General features: G+C 37.1%; 1 protein-coding gene across 3 annotated transcripts in view; it reads left to right on the plus strand.

The window, feature by feature from the left end:
- Nucleotides 1-17,518, plus strand: part of CASP8AP2 (caspase 8 associated protein 2) — a 41,219-nt gene extending 23,701 nt beyond the window's left edge. Inside the window, exons 6-11 of one of the 3 annotated variants that reach the window (XM_060030230.1) lie at nucleotides 500-615; nucleotides 5,338-7,559; nucleotides 8,575-11,695; nucleotides 12,767-12,866; nucleotides 13,433-13,485; nucleotides 15,245-17,518. In XM_060030230.1, the coding sequence (XP_059886213.1) occupies nucleotides 500-615; nucleotides 5,338-7,559; nucleotides 8,575-11,695; nucleotides 12,767-12,866; nucleotides 13,433-13,485; nucleotides 15,245-15,248 (5,616 nt within the window). In that variant the 3' untranslated portion in view covers nucleotides 15,249-17,518. Of the gene's footprint in view, nucleotides 1-499; nucleotides 616-5,337; nucleotides 7,560-8,574; nucleotides 11,696-12,766; nucleotides 13,111-13,432; nucleotides 13,545-15,244 lie in introns of those variants that run through there. The other 2 variants (XM_060030229.1, XM_060030227.1) reach the window with 2 other exon arrangements.
- The last annotated feature ends 453 nt before the right edge of the window (nucleotides 17,519-17,971 follow it).

Below are 17,971 nucleotides of genomic sequence, written 5' to 3' on the forward strand. Positions count from 1 at the left end.
ATCATGCTGCAAAGTCAGGAATGTACTGTCTTGTTCTGATTTTTATTTCTTGGTAAAGTTGTTTCTCTTCCTTCACCGCCTCTCCCAAAGAGCCAGTCAATCCTCAATTCATTCTTTGTTCACCTGAGAATTAGTACATTGTTGCAAGTTAAAGCTCCTGTTGTTAAATATAATAAAAATTTTATCATCTTCAAAATAATGACCCATTTTCAAAATAATGACTTTTTTTCTTATTTATTGGTTTTTCATTTTGTTCCCTCTTTTAAGTAGTTTCACTTTAAATAGCTTTTCTTTGGCGCCAGTTTTCTTCTTTGAATCTCAGCTTCCCCTTTTGTATAATGAGCATCACTGTACTCCTCCTAAGACTATTTTGAGAATTGCATAAGATAAAATATGTGATGCGTGGCATGTAGTTAGCATTCAGTAATCAATAACTATTATAAATAGTTTAATAATCCTGTCGATACATACTTTATTAAATGTATTTTATGATGTTTAGAATTTCAGCTTAAAAAATGAAAACCAGTCTCTTAAGAAAAATATCTCAGCACTTATCAAAACTGCCAGAGTGGAAATAAACCGCAAAGATGAAGAAATAAATAATCTTCACCAAAGGTATGATTGAGGGATATGGATCTGTTTGTAAATTACATGGGTATTGATAGGTGGAATATTTTTAACTTTGGAAAGCTAATGAAAATCATGCATTTTATTAAATATTTAAGGTTTTACTGAAAGTAAGTGACTAATATTCGAATGGTATATTATCGTAATGATACCTATATGATTATTAATAGAATATTGCCACATACCTCTCTGAATATATTCAGTTTTGTAATACACTGGGATCTTGCTCTGATATCCTTTGGTCCTGAGAGGATGGTGGTGTATGTCATGGGTTCTTCTAGACGCCCATCAAATTACTAAAATATCAGGAGGATGTCTGTGTCATATACTGTTAACAGACAACCCTTAAAAATCTGTCATTATTTATTTATTTTGGTTGCACCGGGTCTTAGTTGCGGCACATGGGATCTTTTTAGTTGCGGCCTGCGGACTTCTTAGTTGTGGCATGTGGGCTTCTTAGTTGAGGCATGTGGACTCTTAGTTGTGGCATGCATGTGGGATCTAGTTCCCTGACCAGGGATCGAACCTGGGCTCCCTGCGTTGGGAGGGTGGAGTCTTACCCACTGGGCCACCAGTGAAGTCCCTCAATTATATGTTCTTTTCCCTCTTAAATGGATTTTCTACTTAATTTCTCTCTCTCCCTCTTTTGGTTAGGGGCAATATTTGGCTCCAGAGAATTTCATATCTCTCCTCCCCTTGGTAGTCAAACCTCCAAAACAGTTATCTAAACATGCTGTCTCTATTTCTCCACTTCCCATTTCTCCACATTCTTGAACCCATTCTACTCTGACCTCTTCCTCCAAAACAGCTGTGACTACCACTAAATTCATCAAATAGTTTGACTTCTCATTTTAACTTGTCTTTATACACTATTTGACATAGTTGACCCTCTTTTCTTGAAATAGTTTCTCCCTTGGGGTTTCATGATTCTTAGTTTTCTTCCTAACTTGAGATTTATTTTTCTGTACTTGGCTAAGTTGCAATTCCTTAAAGCTCAAAACTATGTCCTTTCCTTTCTCTATCAATATTTTCTTATGATGTGATCTTACTTATACTAGTCAGTTCCATTTATATGTAGATACTACCTCACATCTGTACAAAATTTTCAAAATTACCTCATCCACAACAGAATTTAAGACTGAACCCCTTCCATTGTCCCTAGCTCAGTGGATTCCCCATCATTTATTCAGCCGTGCAAGCTAGAGTGACTGAGGGGTGGAATGACCATTTAATGTATTGCCCAAACCAGGGTACTTTTGAGAGTAGAAGGAGGGGCTGTTAATAATTACACTGACATTGCTTGGCAAACTGGGACATATAGTCACCCTGCATAGGGGTCATCATTGACACTTAGCTTTTGGTCATCCTTCAGATCCAAATTCATTACCATGTCCTTTCGATTTTTATGTCTTTATGATCTCTCAAGTTGTTCACTTCTCTTCCATTTCTACCGTTGTTGCTGCCCATCACCTCTCATCTGAACTGGCAGTAGTCTTTGTGCTCAGAACTCTGCATCCGCTCTTGCTCTTTCCAGCCTGTGATTTCTCATTTCTCGACATTAAAGCCACGGGATGCTTTGTAAAGCACAACTCTGGACGTCTGTCACAGAACCACCCCATCCTACCCCCCTTTTTTTTTAAATGATCTATTTATCTATTTATTCTTGGCTGCGCCGAGCAGCTTGCAGGATCTTAGTTCCCCCACCAGGGATTGAACCCAGACCCCAGGAATGAAATGAGAAGCTGGGGAAAGCTTCTCATCCTAACCACTGGACCGTCAGGGAATTCCCCCACCCATTTTCTTTGTTTTTTTTTGTTTTTTTGTTTTTTTTTTTTGCGGTACACGGGCCTCTTACTGTCGTGGCCTCTCCCGTTGCGGAGCACAGGCTCCGGACACGCAGGCTCAGCGGCCATGGCTCACAGGCCCAGCCGCTCCGCGGCATGTGGGATCCTCCCGGACCGGGGCACAAACCCGTGTACCCTGCATCGGCAGGTGGACTCCCAACCACTGCGCCACCAGGAAGCCCTCCTACCCCTTTTCTTGATTAAAACACATCAGTGGCTTCTCATCGATCGTAGGATAAAAGATCATAAATCTTAACTTGATCCGCAGAGCTCTTCACAATATGGTCCCAAACTACTTTTCAGGCCTTGTCTTCAGTGTCTGCCTTTGCCTAGGTATCATAGCTCTAGTGTATCTCCTGCATTCTTTCAGTTTGTTGGGTGTACCATGAGCTCTGAGTTGCATGAACTGTTTCCACTCCCTGAAATGCTCCTCTCCTCCACCTGCTAAATACCTACTTATCTTCAGGTCTCGGCATAAGCATCCTTTTCATGTGGGACATTTGTTCTCACTGACTAGGTCAGATCTCGTTTTTGTAGCTTCATTTACACTTGCAGTTTAAAAAATCATGAATGGGATCACTTAATTAGTGTTCTCTTCCACTAAACTGTAAACTTCATGGGAGCAGGAACCATGTCTTTGTGTCCTCACCATTTATTGAGTATCTACCATGTGCAATAAATGTTTAAAGAGTGAAAGAAGATAATCCTATGTGTGGACCATATGATATGCAATTTAGGCCTTTTGAAAATAAAGATGGTTGCGTATGTTTACTAATCTAAATCCCACAAGGTGCAACAAGTATAAGATTGATTCCTGAAGTGTTGGGGAAATTTTATATATATTTGAATCTTTTAGGGGAGGGATATAATGTTTGAATAGAGTGAAAATTCAGAGAAACTCGGTGAATAAATGATGTGTTATTTCATTAGATTGTTATACGTGGTTATATTGATACATTATCTAATAAACATTCTGTCAAATATTTGCGCTTTTTATTTGTGAGCTTCACCTAGTACTCTAATGGTAAATGTTTATCATTTTGCTGAAAGTTCATTTTTAATAGAAAAAATGGAAATATTGATATAAGATAAAAATTTTAAAGTGTAAATTCTGGAAAGTGTTTAATGTGGAGGTTTTTTTTTAAATAAAACCTTTGGGACTTCCCTGGCGATCCCGTGGTTAAGACTCCATGCTTCCACTGCAGGGGCACGGGTTCCATCCCTGGTTGGGGAACTAGAATCCCGCATGTTACATGGTGCGGCCAAATAGCAACAACAAAAAATAAAACAAAACTTTTGATAATATTTTATTTGGTGTGGAGTTACGTTAAATGTGTATTACGAGCTCTGTGGGCTAGAACTATCTTTTAGGACCTTACATTTTAATAAGTATGGCGTATGTTACACGTGTGCGTGCTTTGTTGAATGTGAGTCCTTTGTTGGATAAATTTATTGCAGACATCTTCTCCCATTCTGTGACTTATCTGTCACTCTCTTTATTGTCTTGTGAGGAATAAAAGTTCTAAATTTTAGTGAAATTCAATCAGTTTTTTTTTTTTTTATGGTTAATGCTTTTTGTGTTCACATTTTCCGAGTTGTCTCAAAGGTATTTCCTCATGTTTATTTTTTTGAGTTTATTTATTAGTTTACTAGGACTGCCATACAGAGTGCCACAAACTGGGTGGCCTAAATAACAGAAATTTATTTTCTCACAGTTCTGGAGGCCAGAAGTCCAAGATCAAGGTGTCAGTATGATTGATGCCTTCTGCGGGCTGTGTGATGGGTCTGTTCCAGGCCTCTCCTTGGCTTGTAGCTGGTTGCCTTCTTCTGTGTCTCTTCATAAAGTCTTTGCTTTGTACATATCTCTGTCCAAATTTCCCTTTTTTATAAGGACACTAGTCATATTGGATAAGGGTCCACCCTAATGACCTCACTTTAACTTGATTATCTCCAAAGACTCTGTCTCCAAATAAGGTCACTAGTTTGAGGTACTGGGGATTAAATTTTGAGGAGACGCAGTTCAGCCCGTAACAAGATCCACATAAGGTCTACACATTGCCTTAAGTGGTATGTATCCTGTGTCCTCTTGTTTTATAAAAATCTTCCCTTATTCCTGAGACGATGTTCTCTACACATTTAGTACTGATTAGGCGTAGATTTATGGAAACTCAGGGAAGTTATAAAAGTTCAGGAAGATGGCTATATTATTACAAAAAGCTAAAATGAGCTATTTACGTTTTATTTTTAGGAAAACTGCCAGTTTTCTGAAAACCTTAGGAGTTATTTTAAACAATAAATACATACCATTCCTCTAGGAAAGGATCACAATTCTCTATTCCTTTTGCTTTTTGCACAGTATGTAACACTTTAAGATGGCTATTGACGCTTTGGCTTTTACTGTGGGGTTGTAGGTGAAACAGAAAACTAGGACAGGGAGCTACATAGAGTTGTATTTTGATCGTCTCTGTTCTCCAGCAAGATTTCACTTTCCCTTATGTTTCAGTTGGGCTAGAGTGAAGGCAAGAAGATAATGTCACTCGTTCTAAAAGAAGTGAATTTGTGGTTAGTTTGAGAGTTGTGCACCTGTAGTGAAGGAAATCTGAAAGACATTGGCAAATGCTGGGATAGAACTGAGAGGTCCTCCAGGCTTTGAGCAAAGCAAATGAAAGAGTTCCTTGTTTTAAAAACTGGCTCATTTAGTTGGAAGCTGGTAAATTCTTACTACTCATTCTTTTATACAAAGTAAAATTAGTTTTGCCAGTATGTGGGCCCCCCAGTTTTAAAATGTATCACATGTGATTAAACCTTGGGTTATTAAAAAGGAATTAACTTTGTTTTTTTGGTGTTAATTTCTATTTCTCAATAGATTGTCTGAGTTTCCACATCTTCGAAATGCTCATAAAACTTCAAGGACACCAGATATAGTTAAAACAAAAGGTCTTAAATCCAGATCTCTCCATTTGGATGATTGTTCAAAGACTGATCACAGAGTGAAAAGTGATGTTTCTAAAGATGTACATTATAGCACTTCACTGCCATACCTCGAAAAGGAAGGAAAATCACATTCTGAAAAAAAGGGCGCTTCACATTTGCCTACATCTGTTGAAAAACACTCCACCAATGGCATTTGGTCACGTTCCCATTATCAGATTGGTGAGGGTAGTTCCAGTGAGGATCACAGAAGAGGAAGGAAAGATAGTAGACATAGCCAGTACTGCAGAGGGACTGACAGAATACGAAAAGACTTGAACACTAGCTGTGGTGATGGTGAACCGAGGAACATAGAGGCCAGTCAGAGGCTACAAGGACGTCCTGAGAAATATAGTAAAGGTGAACCAAAGGCTGAAAGCAAAAATTCAAAGTTTAAAAGTAACACAGATTTGGATTATAAAAATGAACGCAGTAGCTCTTCTTGGGAGAAAGAAAGCTCTAGAGACAGGTCACACACTCGACTAGAATCTCAAAGTGACAAAAAACTCGAAAGACAAAGTGAAAGATCACAAAATATAAATAGAAAAGAACTTAAATCACAAGACAAAGAAGAAAGGAAAGTTGATCAAAAACCTAAGTCAGTAGTAAAAGACCAGGATCATTGGAAAAGATCTGAACGAGCATTGCTTCCTTATTCCAAGAAGGAACTAGCAAAATCTTCTCATAATTCAAGTAAATACCATCCAGAAGAGAGAAGAGGCCGGGAAGATTGTAAAAGAGACAGGGCTGTGAGTAATCATAGTTTTCAAGAAGGAAGATGTCCGTCCTCTCTTTCAACCAATAGAACTCACAAACATGTTGACTCTAAGGAAGTTGATGCTGTGCACCAATGGGAAAATGCACCTTTAAAGGTAGAAAGGCATAGAACTGAAGATAAGCGGAAAAGAGAACAAGAGGGCAAAGAAGAAAATAAGCATATGAGAAATGAAAAGAGAGTACCTGCAGAACATCTGCAGAAGACAAACAGAGAGACTAAGAAAACCGCTACAGATTTAAAGAGACAGAATGAGCCAAAAAATGATAACGGTGAAGTCTCTAATAATGATGTTTCTGAAGGAGTGGATGATAAAGAGCCAGCAGTTAAAGCTGAGAATGGTTCAAATGAAACACAAAACAAAGACTTAAAGTTAAGCTTTATGGAAAAATTGAACTTAACTCTTTCTCCTGCTAAAAAGCAGCCTGTTTCTCAGGAAAATCAGCATAAAATAACCGATACTCCCAAATCTAGTGACATATGTGATTTGGAGTCCTTGGTGCAGGCTAAAACTGTGACATGTATTCCCTCTGTCAGTGAACAGATCACAGAGGAAACCAAATCAGAGTTATTGGAACCAAAGGATGCTCTTACAGCAGCATCTGAACCCAGGACCAGTGTTTCAGAAAGGAAAATAGAAGAAGAAAATAGTTTGTTCATTAAATCTGTTGCGGATACTGTGCATTGTGATATGTCCATCTGTGGCACAGAGATTTCCTTCTCAGCATCTGTGGAAATGCAACAAACAGAATCCTTGTTTCCATCATCAACAGAAATGGAACAGACCATTAATGGTGCCAGGGCAGCAGTTCCTGTGGTAATGGACACAGTACAAACAAATGTTTCTCAAAACTTTGGTTTGGAATTGGATACCAAAAGAAAGGATGACTTAAATTCTTGTAGTATTTCCGAAGATACAGAAATGAAGGAGCCTTTTTCAACCAAAGTGACCGAATCCAATGAAAGCATTTTGCAGCCTTCAATTGAAGAAGCTGTCATTTTGCCAACAGTCCTTTCAGAAGATGGTAAACCAAACCTTGAGCCTTCTCTTGTAGATGCACCACTGGTTGAGAGTAAGTCTTGTCACTTGGAGCCTTGCTTACCTAAAGAGACTCCAGAATCTTCACTTCAGCAGACTGAGTTAACGGACCACAGAATGGAAATTGGTGAAGCAAACTCAGTATATCACGACGATGAGAACTCGGTTCTGAGCATTGACCTTAATCAGCTGAGACCTATTCCAGAAGCCATCAGTCCTCTGAATAGTCCCGTGAGACCTGTAGCAAAAGTTCTTAGACTGGAAAGCCCATCTCAAGTTCCATTGTATAATAACAGTCATAAAGGTAATAGTTTATATTATCTCCTATAACTTATATTTTTGTGAGAGTGTAGCATATGTCAGCAAGATGAATCAGTGCTTTTAATTTATTTATTGATATTTATTTACTTTTTAAATTTTTATGGGCATATAGTCGATTTACAGTGTTGTGTTAGTTTTAGGTGTGCAGCAAAGTGAATCAGTTATACATATACATATATCCATTCTTTTTTTTAGATTTTTTTCCTGTATAGGCCATTACAGAGTACTGAGTAGAGTTCCCTGTGCTGTACAGCAGGTTCTTATTTGTTATCTATTTTATATATAGTAGTGTGTATATGTCAATCCCAGCCTTCCAATTTATTCCTCCCTGCCCTATCCCCTGGTAACCATAAGTTTGTTTTCTACATCTGTGACTCTACTTTTCTTTTGTAAAGAAATTCATTTGTACCCTTTTTTTTAGAGTCCACATATAAGTGATATCGTATGATATTTGTCTTTCTGTGTCTGACTTAACTTCACTCGGTATGACAATCTCTAGGTCCATCCATGGTGCTGCAAATGACATTATTTTGTTAGTGCTTTTTATTTGATAATTATTATTCAGACCTTTGTTGTTACCTAGAAATGTACATTGAGCCTTTAGTCTAGATTTAGGTAATTCTTAATTATACAACAAAAGGGAATGGTAGAACAGATTGTCTCAAATACTCCTTGCTTGCTTTCAGGTATATTTTTGTTGTCCAAAAGCCATCATCAAATGGCATAGAGTAGGTGATGCTGCTAACATCAAGTAAAGAAACCTGAACAGTTGGTTGCTGTTTATCCAAATGACCAAACTCTATACTATCACTATTGTCAAGCACTTTCTGAGACTCATGACATGAGTACGTGTTAGGGTAATATAGTGTAAATAGTGTAAAAGCTGTTAAAATAATAAATTGCCTCAACATTTAATTTTTTGTTATATTTAGTATGGAAATGTTAAATGACAAAGACTCGGTAGTCATGTGACTATAATATGCTTTTTTCTTCCACAGATGTGTTTCCACCAAATTTAGCTCATTCTGCCTCCAAGAGTCAGTCTGATCTCAATAAGGAAAATCAAAAGCCAATTTGCAAATCTGACAAATTTACAGAAGCAGACTCCCACAAGAATTCATCTTCAGATGAATTAGAAGAAGGAGAAATTATAAGCGACAGTGAAAAATCTGAACCACAAAAACGTTTTGACAAAAGTACCAACCCAAGAGCTTCTGCTGAAGTGCAGAACACAAGAACTAACCCAGGAAGTAGGAAAAGCACTGTGCATTTGGATAAAGACAGTAGGAAGATATCTTCTATAAAAATCCATCAGACCAAAAGCAAATGGAATAAAAGACGAACTGAATCTAGCAGATCTTCAAAAACAGAGAAGAAAGATAGGTTAGTGGGCACTTCCAGCCTGGAAAAAATAGTGCCAATTATTGCTGCACCCTCTTCTGTCCGAGAGGTTGTGCACATGTTACGAATGATAAGAAAACATGTAAGGAAAAATTATATGAAATTCAAGGTAAAATTTTCATTAATACAATTTCATAGAATTATTGAGTCAGCAATTTTGAGTTTTACATCACTAATTAAACACCTTGACTTATCCAAAATCTCTAAGTCAGTGACTACTTTACAGAAGAATCTCTGTGATGTTATAGAATCCAAACTTAAGCAAGTTAAAAAGAATGGCATCGTGGATCGTTTATTTGAACAGCAGCTACCAGATATGAAAAAAAAATTGTGGAAGTTTGTAGATGAACAACTTGATCACTTGTTTACAACGCTTAAGAAAATCTTAGCAAAGTTTTGTGACTCCATAAACATTGGCAGTGACAGTGACGAAGGAAAACTTGAAAAGAGAAATAAAGAGAAAGCACAATATTCAAATTGTCAGAAGGGGAATGTAGGCAGCTCCAGCAAAGAAATGTTGAAGGAGAAACCCCCCAAATCAGAAGATTCTGGTTACTCTAAGTCTTTAGTAGGTTGTAAAAAATCGGAGGAAAAACATCAAGAGCAAAATAATTCCAGTATTAACAGAGTAAAGCACAACATTAAAAAAAGTACTAACACTTGCTTTGGTAATATTAAGAACCCTCAATTTGAAGAGGCGTCCTTGGAACCAAACTGCCCGAAGGCAGGAAAAATGGAAGGCAGTACCATAGAGGACTCACAGGCATCCCAGCACGCTGCTTTGAAGCCAGAACGCAGTTTTGAGATTCTTACTGAGCAGCAAGCATCTAGCCTTACTTTTAATTTAGTGAGTGATGCACAGATGGGAGAAATATTTAAAAGTTTGTTGCAAGGTTCTGATCTTTTGGACAACAGTGTTAACTGTAACGAAAAAAGTGAGTGGGAGTTAAAGACACCAGCGAAACAGATGCTAGAGACTCTTAAATGTGAATCTCTACCAGTTTGTACAACGGAAGAGCTCGTTTCAGGGGTGGTTTCTCCCTGTCCTAAGGTGATTAGTGATGATAATTGGTCATTATTGTCATCTGAGAAAGGTCCGTCTCTGTCTTCAGGGCTTTCATTGCCAGTTCATCCTGATGTGTTGGATGAAAGTTGTATGTTTGAAGTGTCCACTAACATATCTTTAAGTAAAGATAATGTATGTAGTTCAGAAAAGAGTAAGCCCTGTGTTTCCTCCATACTTCTTGAAGATCTAGCAGTCTCTTTAACAGTACCATCACCTCTGAAGTCAGATGGTCATCTCAGTTTCTTAAAGTCAGATGTTTCGTCTAATTCAACGCCCGAAGAAGTTATTAGTGCCCATTTTAGTGAAGATGCCTTACTTGAGGAAGAGGATGCATCTGAACAGGACATTCATTTAGCCCTGGAGTCTGATAATTCAAGCAGTAAATCAAGTTGTTCTTCATCATGGACAAGCCGGTCTATTGCTCCAGGCTTTCAGTACCACCCTAATCTACCCATGCACGCTGTCATAATGGAAAAGTCCAATGATCATTTCATTGTGAAAATACGCCGTGCGGCACCATCTACCTCCCCTAGTCATAAACAGAATATGGTGGCTGATGAATCTTTGCCAAGAGTGGAAAAGGAAGCTGATGAAACAGTGGAGAAAAAATATATTTCATGTCAGTACAGAGTTTTTAAATCTGTGGAGGAATTGAAAATTTCCAGTAAAAATGTTGATAGCAGTAAATCAGTTCATGAAGAGCAGGACTGTACGATACAAACAGAGGTTCCCGATATATATGAATTTCTTAAAGATGCTTCAGGTAAAGTGGTTCATAGTACTGAAGTGGTTGAAGAATGTTTCAAGTTGCATCAAGTATGGGAGCCAAAAGTACCTGAAAGCGTTGAAGAATTGCCTCCAATGGAAGCAATTCCACATTCTGTCGAGGATCATCTTCCAAACGCATATATAGACCTCACAAAAGATCCAGTCACCGAGACCAAAAAGTTGGGGGAATTCGTAGAAGTAACAGTTTTAAATATTGAGCAGTTGGGATGTTCTGGAAGCAGTGTGGATCAAAATGCTCCAGTATTGGACAATATGCAGCCTGATACTGTAGATGCTTTTATTGATTTGACACAAGATGTTTCAAGTGACAGTAAAAATGAAGGTAACTGTCCTGCTTTGGCTGTTGAAGACTTGGGGTGTCAGGTGATATGTGTAGATGAAGATAACTCAAAGGAAGAAAAGGTGCAAGTGGCAAACAGGCCTTTGGAATGCATTGTTGAGGAAGCCTGTATCGATTTAACCTCGGCATTTCCCAGTTCGGGTGAAGTGAAAAAGGTTGATTTAAAATCAGAGCTGGCATCAAATTCTGGTAGTTCAGAGTTGCCTGGGGCTTTGGATAATGCTCACAAAAAGAGGAAAAATCTTTCTGATCTAAATGCTTCTCAGAAAAAACAGAGGAAGGAAGCAGACTTAACCGGCAGGGAAAAGACTAAGAAAATTACCCAAGATTCTGGTGAGAATGGTGATGCTCACCGAAAGAAAGCCAGTAAGAAAAAGGCCCCTGTAGTAACTAAAGATCCCTCGTCATTAAAGGAAAGCCCAGGGACTAAGGATGCCTCAGCAGCATCTGCCACTTCTCTTACAGGCCTTTCTGCAAAGAATGTTATTAAAAAGAAGGGAGAAATTATAGTTTCGTGGACAAGGTAAGAATCTAATGAGACTATTAAATCACCAGGAAATTTTAAGATACCAGCAATCTGTTCTGTCATGTCATCATAGTTTTGTCCCATCTTAAAATAGGGAGTGATGACTTACTTCAAAAGTGGCCAAAGTTGGTAGAAGATACGTTCTAGGATACAACCCAGCTGTACTGTAGAACAGTCTAGAGCAGTGGCTCTTAACCAGCAATGTGTACTAGCACCGTGGACAGAACTTTTCATTATGTTTTTAACTTCACTTTTCAATGAAAAAGAAAAATTCTTTCGTTTGTAATGTGTGTGTATACGCACATTTTAGAAAGGAGGAATGACAGGTAGTGAATAGGACAAAAAGTGTGGGTGTTTGTAATTTGAGTTTTCCCCCCGAAATTAGAAGCTTCAAAAACAGGTTGTACTTTTGACTTCTTTGTGAGATTTTTAAGAAATGCAGATTTAAAGACCCCATTTCGGATGTCAAGGTGACCACAGTTGGGAACCATTGAACCAGAGGTGCATGATCTCTAGACCGGCTAGAGTGCATAATGAGAGAGAATGAATTTTGTTGAAATTGGTGATCAATTTTGTTTAAGACCTCAGTCCTCTATGCCTTCATTTCGGGCAACCTGCAGATGGTAAAATCTCAGAGACTATAATAACGCACATTGGTTCAGACCGTGTAGAAGAAGCAGAGGTCTGGGGATTAGAAGGTCTGGCTTCTGTGTTACTTTTTGGTTCTTCTCACTTATCAGGTCTGTGATCACGTTTGGGCCCTAATTTTTAAAGTACTATACACACTACAAGTAGAATTTTAAAAAATCTTTTATTTTGTCATTAGAAACATACATTAGTATTTGTTTTAGAAAATTTGGGAAATACGTATGAAGTCAAAGATTAAAATCATCCATAATCTTATGTCTCAGAGATAACCATTGTCCGTATTTTAGTATACACACTTGTTCTTTTTTTATGGGTTTTAATAAAAATGTCAACTCTTATTGGTAGATAGTAAGGCAATGGAATTTTTGTTACCTTTCTGTTCGAACCTACAAAAGCTAAATAACATTTTTCCCCCTTCAGAAATGATGACCGGGAAATTTTATTGGAGTGTCAGAAAAAAGGGCCGTCGTTGAAAACATTTTCTCAGTTAGCTGCCAAGTTGAATAAAAATCCGTATCAGGTAACTACCCCAGTTTTACATCTCTATAGTTTCACAGATGTTACTACTCTAAATATTTAGGTTTGATTTTTAATGTGTTTAAAATATATAGCTATTTGTTAGCCAACTTCTTTAAAAGTATGGCTCTTTGGAGAATTCCCCAGTGTTCCAGTAGTTAGGACTCCATGCTTTCACTGCCGAGAGCCTGAGTTCAGTCCCTGGTCGGGGAACTAAGATCCCTGAAGCTGCGTGGTGCAGCCAAAAAAAAAAAAAAGACTGTTAAAAACTTGGTGATCGTGGAAGAAGTCTGAAACAATCCGAATTCTTTATTCTGTTGTTTTGCCATTTACTTATTTGATCTTGAGCAATTTTGTAATGATATTTGCCTGTTTAAGAAAGTTTGATATTGAAAAGTTAAACTAGCAATTGCCTTTATTATGAAGATATTTTGTTTTTCTAACTATTACTTTACCTTTATAATTAAGGGTAACTTACTCTGTCTTTAGATGGTTTGTGAAAATATTCATCAAAGATAAAAAAATATATATTGAGATGTTTATAATTAACCCTCATTTAAAATTTTTCAGGTCTCAGAAAGATTCCAGCAGCTAATGAAGCTCTTTGAAAAGTCAAAATGCAGGTAGTTAATGGTTACACTACGGTAGGCTAGTAAAGTAAATGTTTGACACTGTACCTGTGCAGTTAATGGCCTGTTAGTCATTGAAGATGTGAGTGGTGGGTGAGAGACATCCAGCTGAGTTCCTGTTTCAGTCACAGGTTGGAGAATGCTTGCTCGTGCAGGCTTCTGAGGCTCCTCATCCACAGGGACGTGGTCAGTGAGACCTGCTGCAGTGCAGATCAGCATCTCTCCTTAGCCTTCTGAGTGTTGATGAGTCTAAAGTGGCGGGAAATCCATTTGATGATTGATGATAAATTTTTATCGATGAAGAAAAACAAAACATTCTTGAGGGAATTCCCTGGTGGCCCAGCGGTTAGGACTCTGTGTTTCCACTGCCAGGGGCCTGGGTTCTGTCCCTGGTCGGGGAACTAAGATCTTGTGTGCCGCATGGCTCAGCCAAAAAAAGAAAAAAAAGGCAAGAAAACATTCTTGAATAGCATTATATTTCATAGCCAGTGAAATCTGTGCAGTCGTAATTTAACATAGTTTACATTTTTAATTAGGAGTGCTAAAATACAAAACATACATTTATAAACGTGAAGTCCATTGGCATCTGAAGAGGTGACATGATTTACCATGTTACATTATTAATAATGTTCACAGACATGTTTCTTTAAGCCATTCTTACACGGGTTTATTAAGGCAATAATGTTTATCAGGTATTTCCTATAAGACCTGAGCCAATTGCTTAGATATTTTGGACTTTTATGTAAGGAAGATTGTAAAGATATTTAACATATCACTATTTTTCAGTTGATTTGTAGTCATAATTATTTGAATCCAGAATGCCCAACTTTAAATAAAACTAACTCTGAAGAAGAACCATATTTGGACATTGATCTCATTGTGAAGGGTTCTGAATACTTTTGAGTTATAAAAATCTGTTTCTAAACCCAGTGTAAATTACTGTCTTTAGATAATCTGTTAATTTCAGTATCCTCTCAAAGTAACTAGTTTGTTAATGAAATCTTCAAAAGATATTTAGTAGTGTACTCTGACATTAAAATTCTGTTTATATAATTCAGAATGTAAGATTGCATAATGAGGAATTTGAAGAAAAAGCTTATTCTAAAGAACCTTTAAAAAATAGTTTGATGCAAAATGGCCTGTTTTTTTTTCAGATTCACTATGCTGTAAATTTTTCACTGCCTTTAGAAAATTAAACTGAGGTTTTTTTTGTTTTATTTGAACGTTATCTTAAAATATGACTTCCATTCTCTTGTTGAAGATAATGTTCCCTTCATGAACGAACTAACTTGTATCTGGAAATGACACTTATTAGTTTGAAATTTCCAAATTCCATTACAAATCTACAATCTTTTAATGGATTTGGTACTTGAGATTTTATTTGCTTGCATGATAGCACAAATAGTGAGTTATTTCATTCCTAGTTTGTTTTTTTTAAATTTTATTTTATTTATTTATTTTTTATACAGCAGGTTCTTATTATCTGTTTTATACATATTAGTGTATATATGTCAATCCCAATCCCTAGTTTGTTTCTTAACTGATTTTTTTTTCCTTCAGGTACTATAGTCTCATTACATTCTTATCAAAATCAGAGTGTAAGGATAAAGTTATCAAACTGAGTCTATAAAAAGCTAGTTCTTTAACCACCAATATTTATTATCTAAGAGAACTCATTTAAAAGAACAACACTTTATGAGATGGTCATATCAGAAAAATAGAATCATAACTTTAGCATTTTCTTACATTACAGATAAGTTGCTGAATTCCTTGGAGTCTTAATTGATATTGCAAACTACACAGAAGCTTGGAATTCTTCATGTTTTTAATGGGGAAGGAGAGGGCAGTTTTATGACATTTGATTACCAGATAATAATCTGCATTTGTCATAACTTGCTGACTCTTAATCTCAAGCCAGCATGTGCACCTTGTTCCTGACATCAGTCTGATTTGCTTATCTGTTATTGGTCATGATATTTATTTTTAAACAGGTTAGAACTTGTTATTAAGATAAAAGCAACAACAAAACAGTATTGAAACCTTAGTTTTGATATTTCAAAGAAATGACTTTCTTTCTAGATTTTTTAAAATAGTTTTGTAGAATTTTAAGCTTAACCATTATTTAGTTCATTTCATCCATTTTTATTTGCTTTTCTAATTGCCTGTCCTCAATTTGGTAAATTGTAAAATAATTTAAATAGTGTATCTGTAAATATGTATAATTATAATGATGTAAAATACTTTGTGTTTGTATGTTTGGGTGTATACACACACATAAATGGCTGTACCTAGCCAAGGACTTTTCTATTTGTATAAAACTTTTTATATAAAGTTTGCTTTCTTTACCAGTAATGTATAAATAAAACCATGTAAAGTTCTGTTATATTTTGATTAGAATGTTCTTTTAATGTGCTTAGATAACAATTGAAACAAAAAAAAAAGGTAAAACTCCCAGAGGACATGGGGGCTCTTTTGAAGTGGTTCTTGGTAAGGGTGTGGCTGACTGAATGCGTGGCTGGCTGAATGTGTTGGAGCAGATTAATTGGAGAAAACCAGTTGCCTTTGCCTGCTTTCTCGCAGCAGGTAATGGTACAGCGAACAGTGCTGCAGGTGTCCTCACAGACAAAATCAGGGCAGCACAAAAACTCCTTTGGGGTGAAGATCTGGGAAAAACAGGTAAGGATTAACTAGCTATGCATTATTTATTCATCCCTCCCCCCTTCAGACTGGTGGTACTGATGGGTTACAATCTAGGCTTTGGACTCTATGAAGTTACTTGAGGAAATTGCCATTTCTCCCACAGTGTCCAGTATCTGCAGGAGAAGCCCTGACCTGAAGGATTACTTGGTAGATAAGGAACTGAAATAATGAACTGTGGTTTTGTAGTGCTGAGGCTGCCTAGAGGGCTGGCCCTCAGCCCTTCCCCAGTGCATTCTATCACTCAGAACCCTTACCACCAGGTGAATGAGTTCCCAAGCCAAAACAAAGTAGCAGCTAAGAGATACCACTGGTTTAAAAGAAAATAAACAGGATTACATAAGACCATAACAATCTAAGATAAAGCCAATAAACGTTAAAAGGAAAAAGAGAAGATTTTGACAGTGTGGTACAAGAATCAGAACTAACCACGTAGAAATATTAAAAATATAATATTTAAAATAAATGTAATAAAATGGAATGAAAATAGAGTGGATACAGCTGATGCATGAATTAGTGAGTTGAAAAGTTGGATTGAGAAACTCTTCCAGAAGGCAGCAAAAAAAAGGATAAATAGAAAATAAATGCAGATGTAAGTGGGATGAGGGACAGAAGTAGGATGTGCCAACATTCAAGTAACAAATGAGGTCAGAAGAAGAAAAAATTTGAAGATTGAGAGGGCCATAGAGTGCCAAACAGGAAAGAAGAAAGTACCCACATCTAGACATATACTGAAATTAGGAGTATCAAGGATAACGAGAAAAATCTAAAGGTTTTTAAACAGTCAATCCTTGTATAAAGGAACAAGAATCATTGACCTTACTCTTCAGAAGAGCAATGCTGGCTGTGAGGAAACAGTATTTTTAAGGTACTGGACCTAAAATTTTATATCCATTTAAATTGTTATTCAAATGTGAGGGTTTAATAAAAAACATTAATATTCATCACTCAAAGATCCGCAGTGTAAACATTTTTGGAGAGAATACTCAAAAAACAAGTGCAGGGAATATTTCAAGAACTAGGGGTGAGTGATCAGATACCTTGGTAAAGTGTGTACAGGCTGACCTCAGCGATACTGCAGGTTTGGTTCCAGACCACTGCAATAAGGCAAATACTGCAATAAAGCAAGTCACGAAGTGTTTGGTTTCCACTTCTGCCCATAGGAGTTTATATCACTAGGTGTGAACAAGGTGGCATGGTGAATACGGGCACCATTGACGAGCCTTAAAGGCAGTGGCTAGTGAAGCTCTCACCCTGTGTGCATCTTTCTCTGTCCTGAGACATTTATTCTCTCTAGGCTTTCTGTTCCCTTCTGTTTCTCTGAGTGTGTTTTGGGTCTCCTAGTGACTCCATAGATTCAGCATAACTTTCGGTGAGAGTTAAAGTAGGAACTTAAAAAAAAAAAAAAACTTGTCTATGGAGTAGTTCTCAGCCTTTAGTGTGCAGATATTTGCTCAGCCTTCGGGCCGGTTGGAAGGAGGCAGTGGGTGTCTTTCCCACAGCTGTGTAGTGCTAATATTACTTACCTCATCAATAACTTCCAATTATTACTGTGAGGTTATGGAGAGTTGCCCACTGTGTGCCTCTGTCTTAAAGATATTCACCTACTTGCTAAAAGTCTTCAAGAGTGAAGTGATAAGATTGATTCACCTCCTGAAGACTTTAAAAAATCAGATATATGGTTCCATTTATTGTTTATATTCTATTTTACACATTTATTTTCTTGAATAGGTAATACATTCACTGTTCAGTGAACCATATAAAAGTATCCATCTCACCTCTT

Source organism: Delphinus delphis, chromosome 14 (genome assembly GCF_949987515.2).
Source record: "Delphinus delphis chromosome 14, mDelDel1.2, whole genome shotgun sequence".
Taxonomy (NCBI): Eukaryota; Metazoa; Chordata; class Mammalia; order Artiodactyla; family Delphinidae; genus Delphinus; species Delphinus delphis.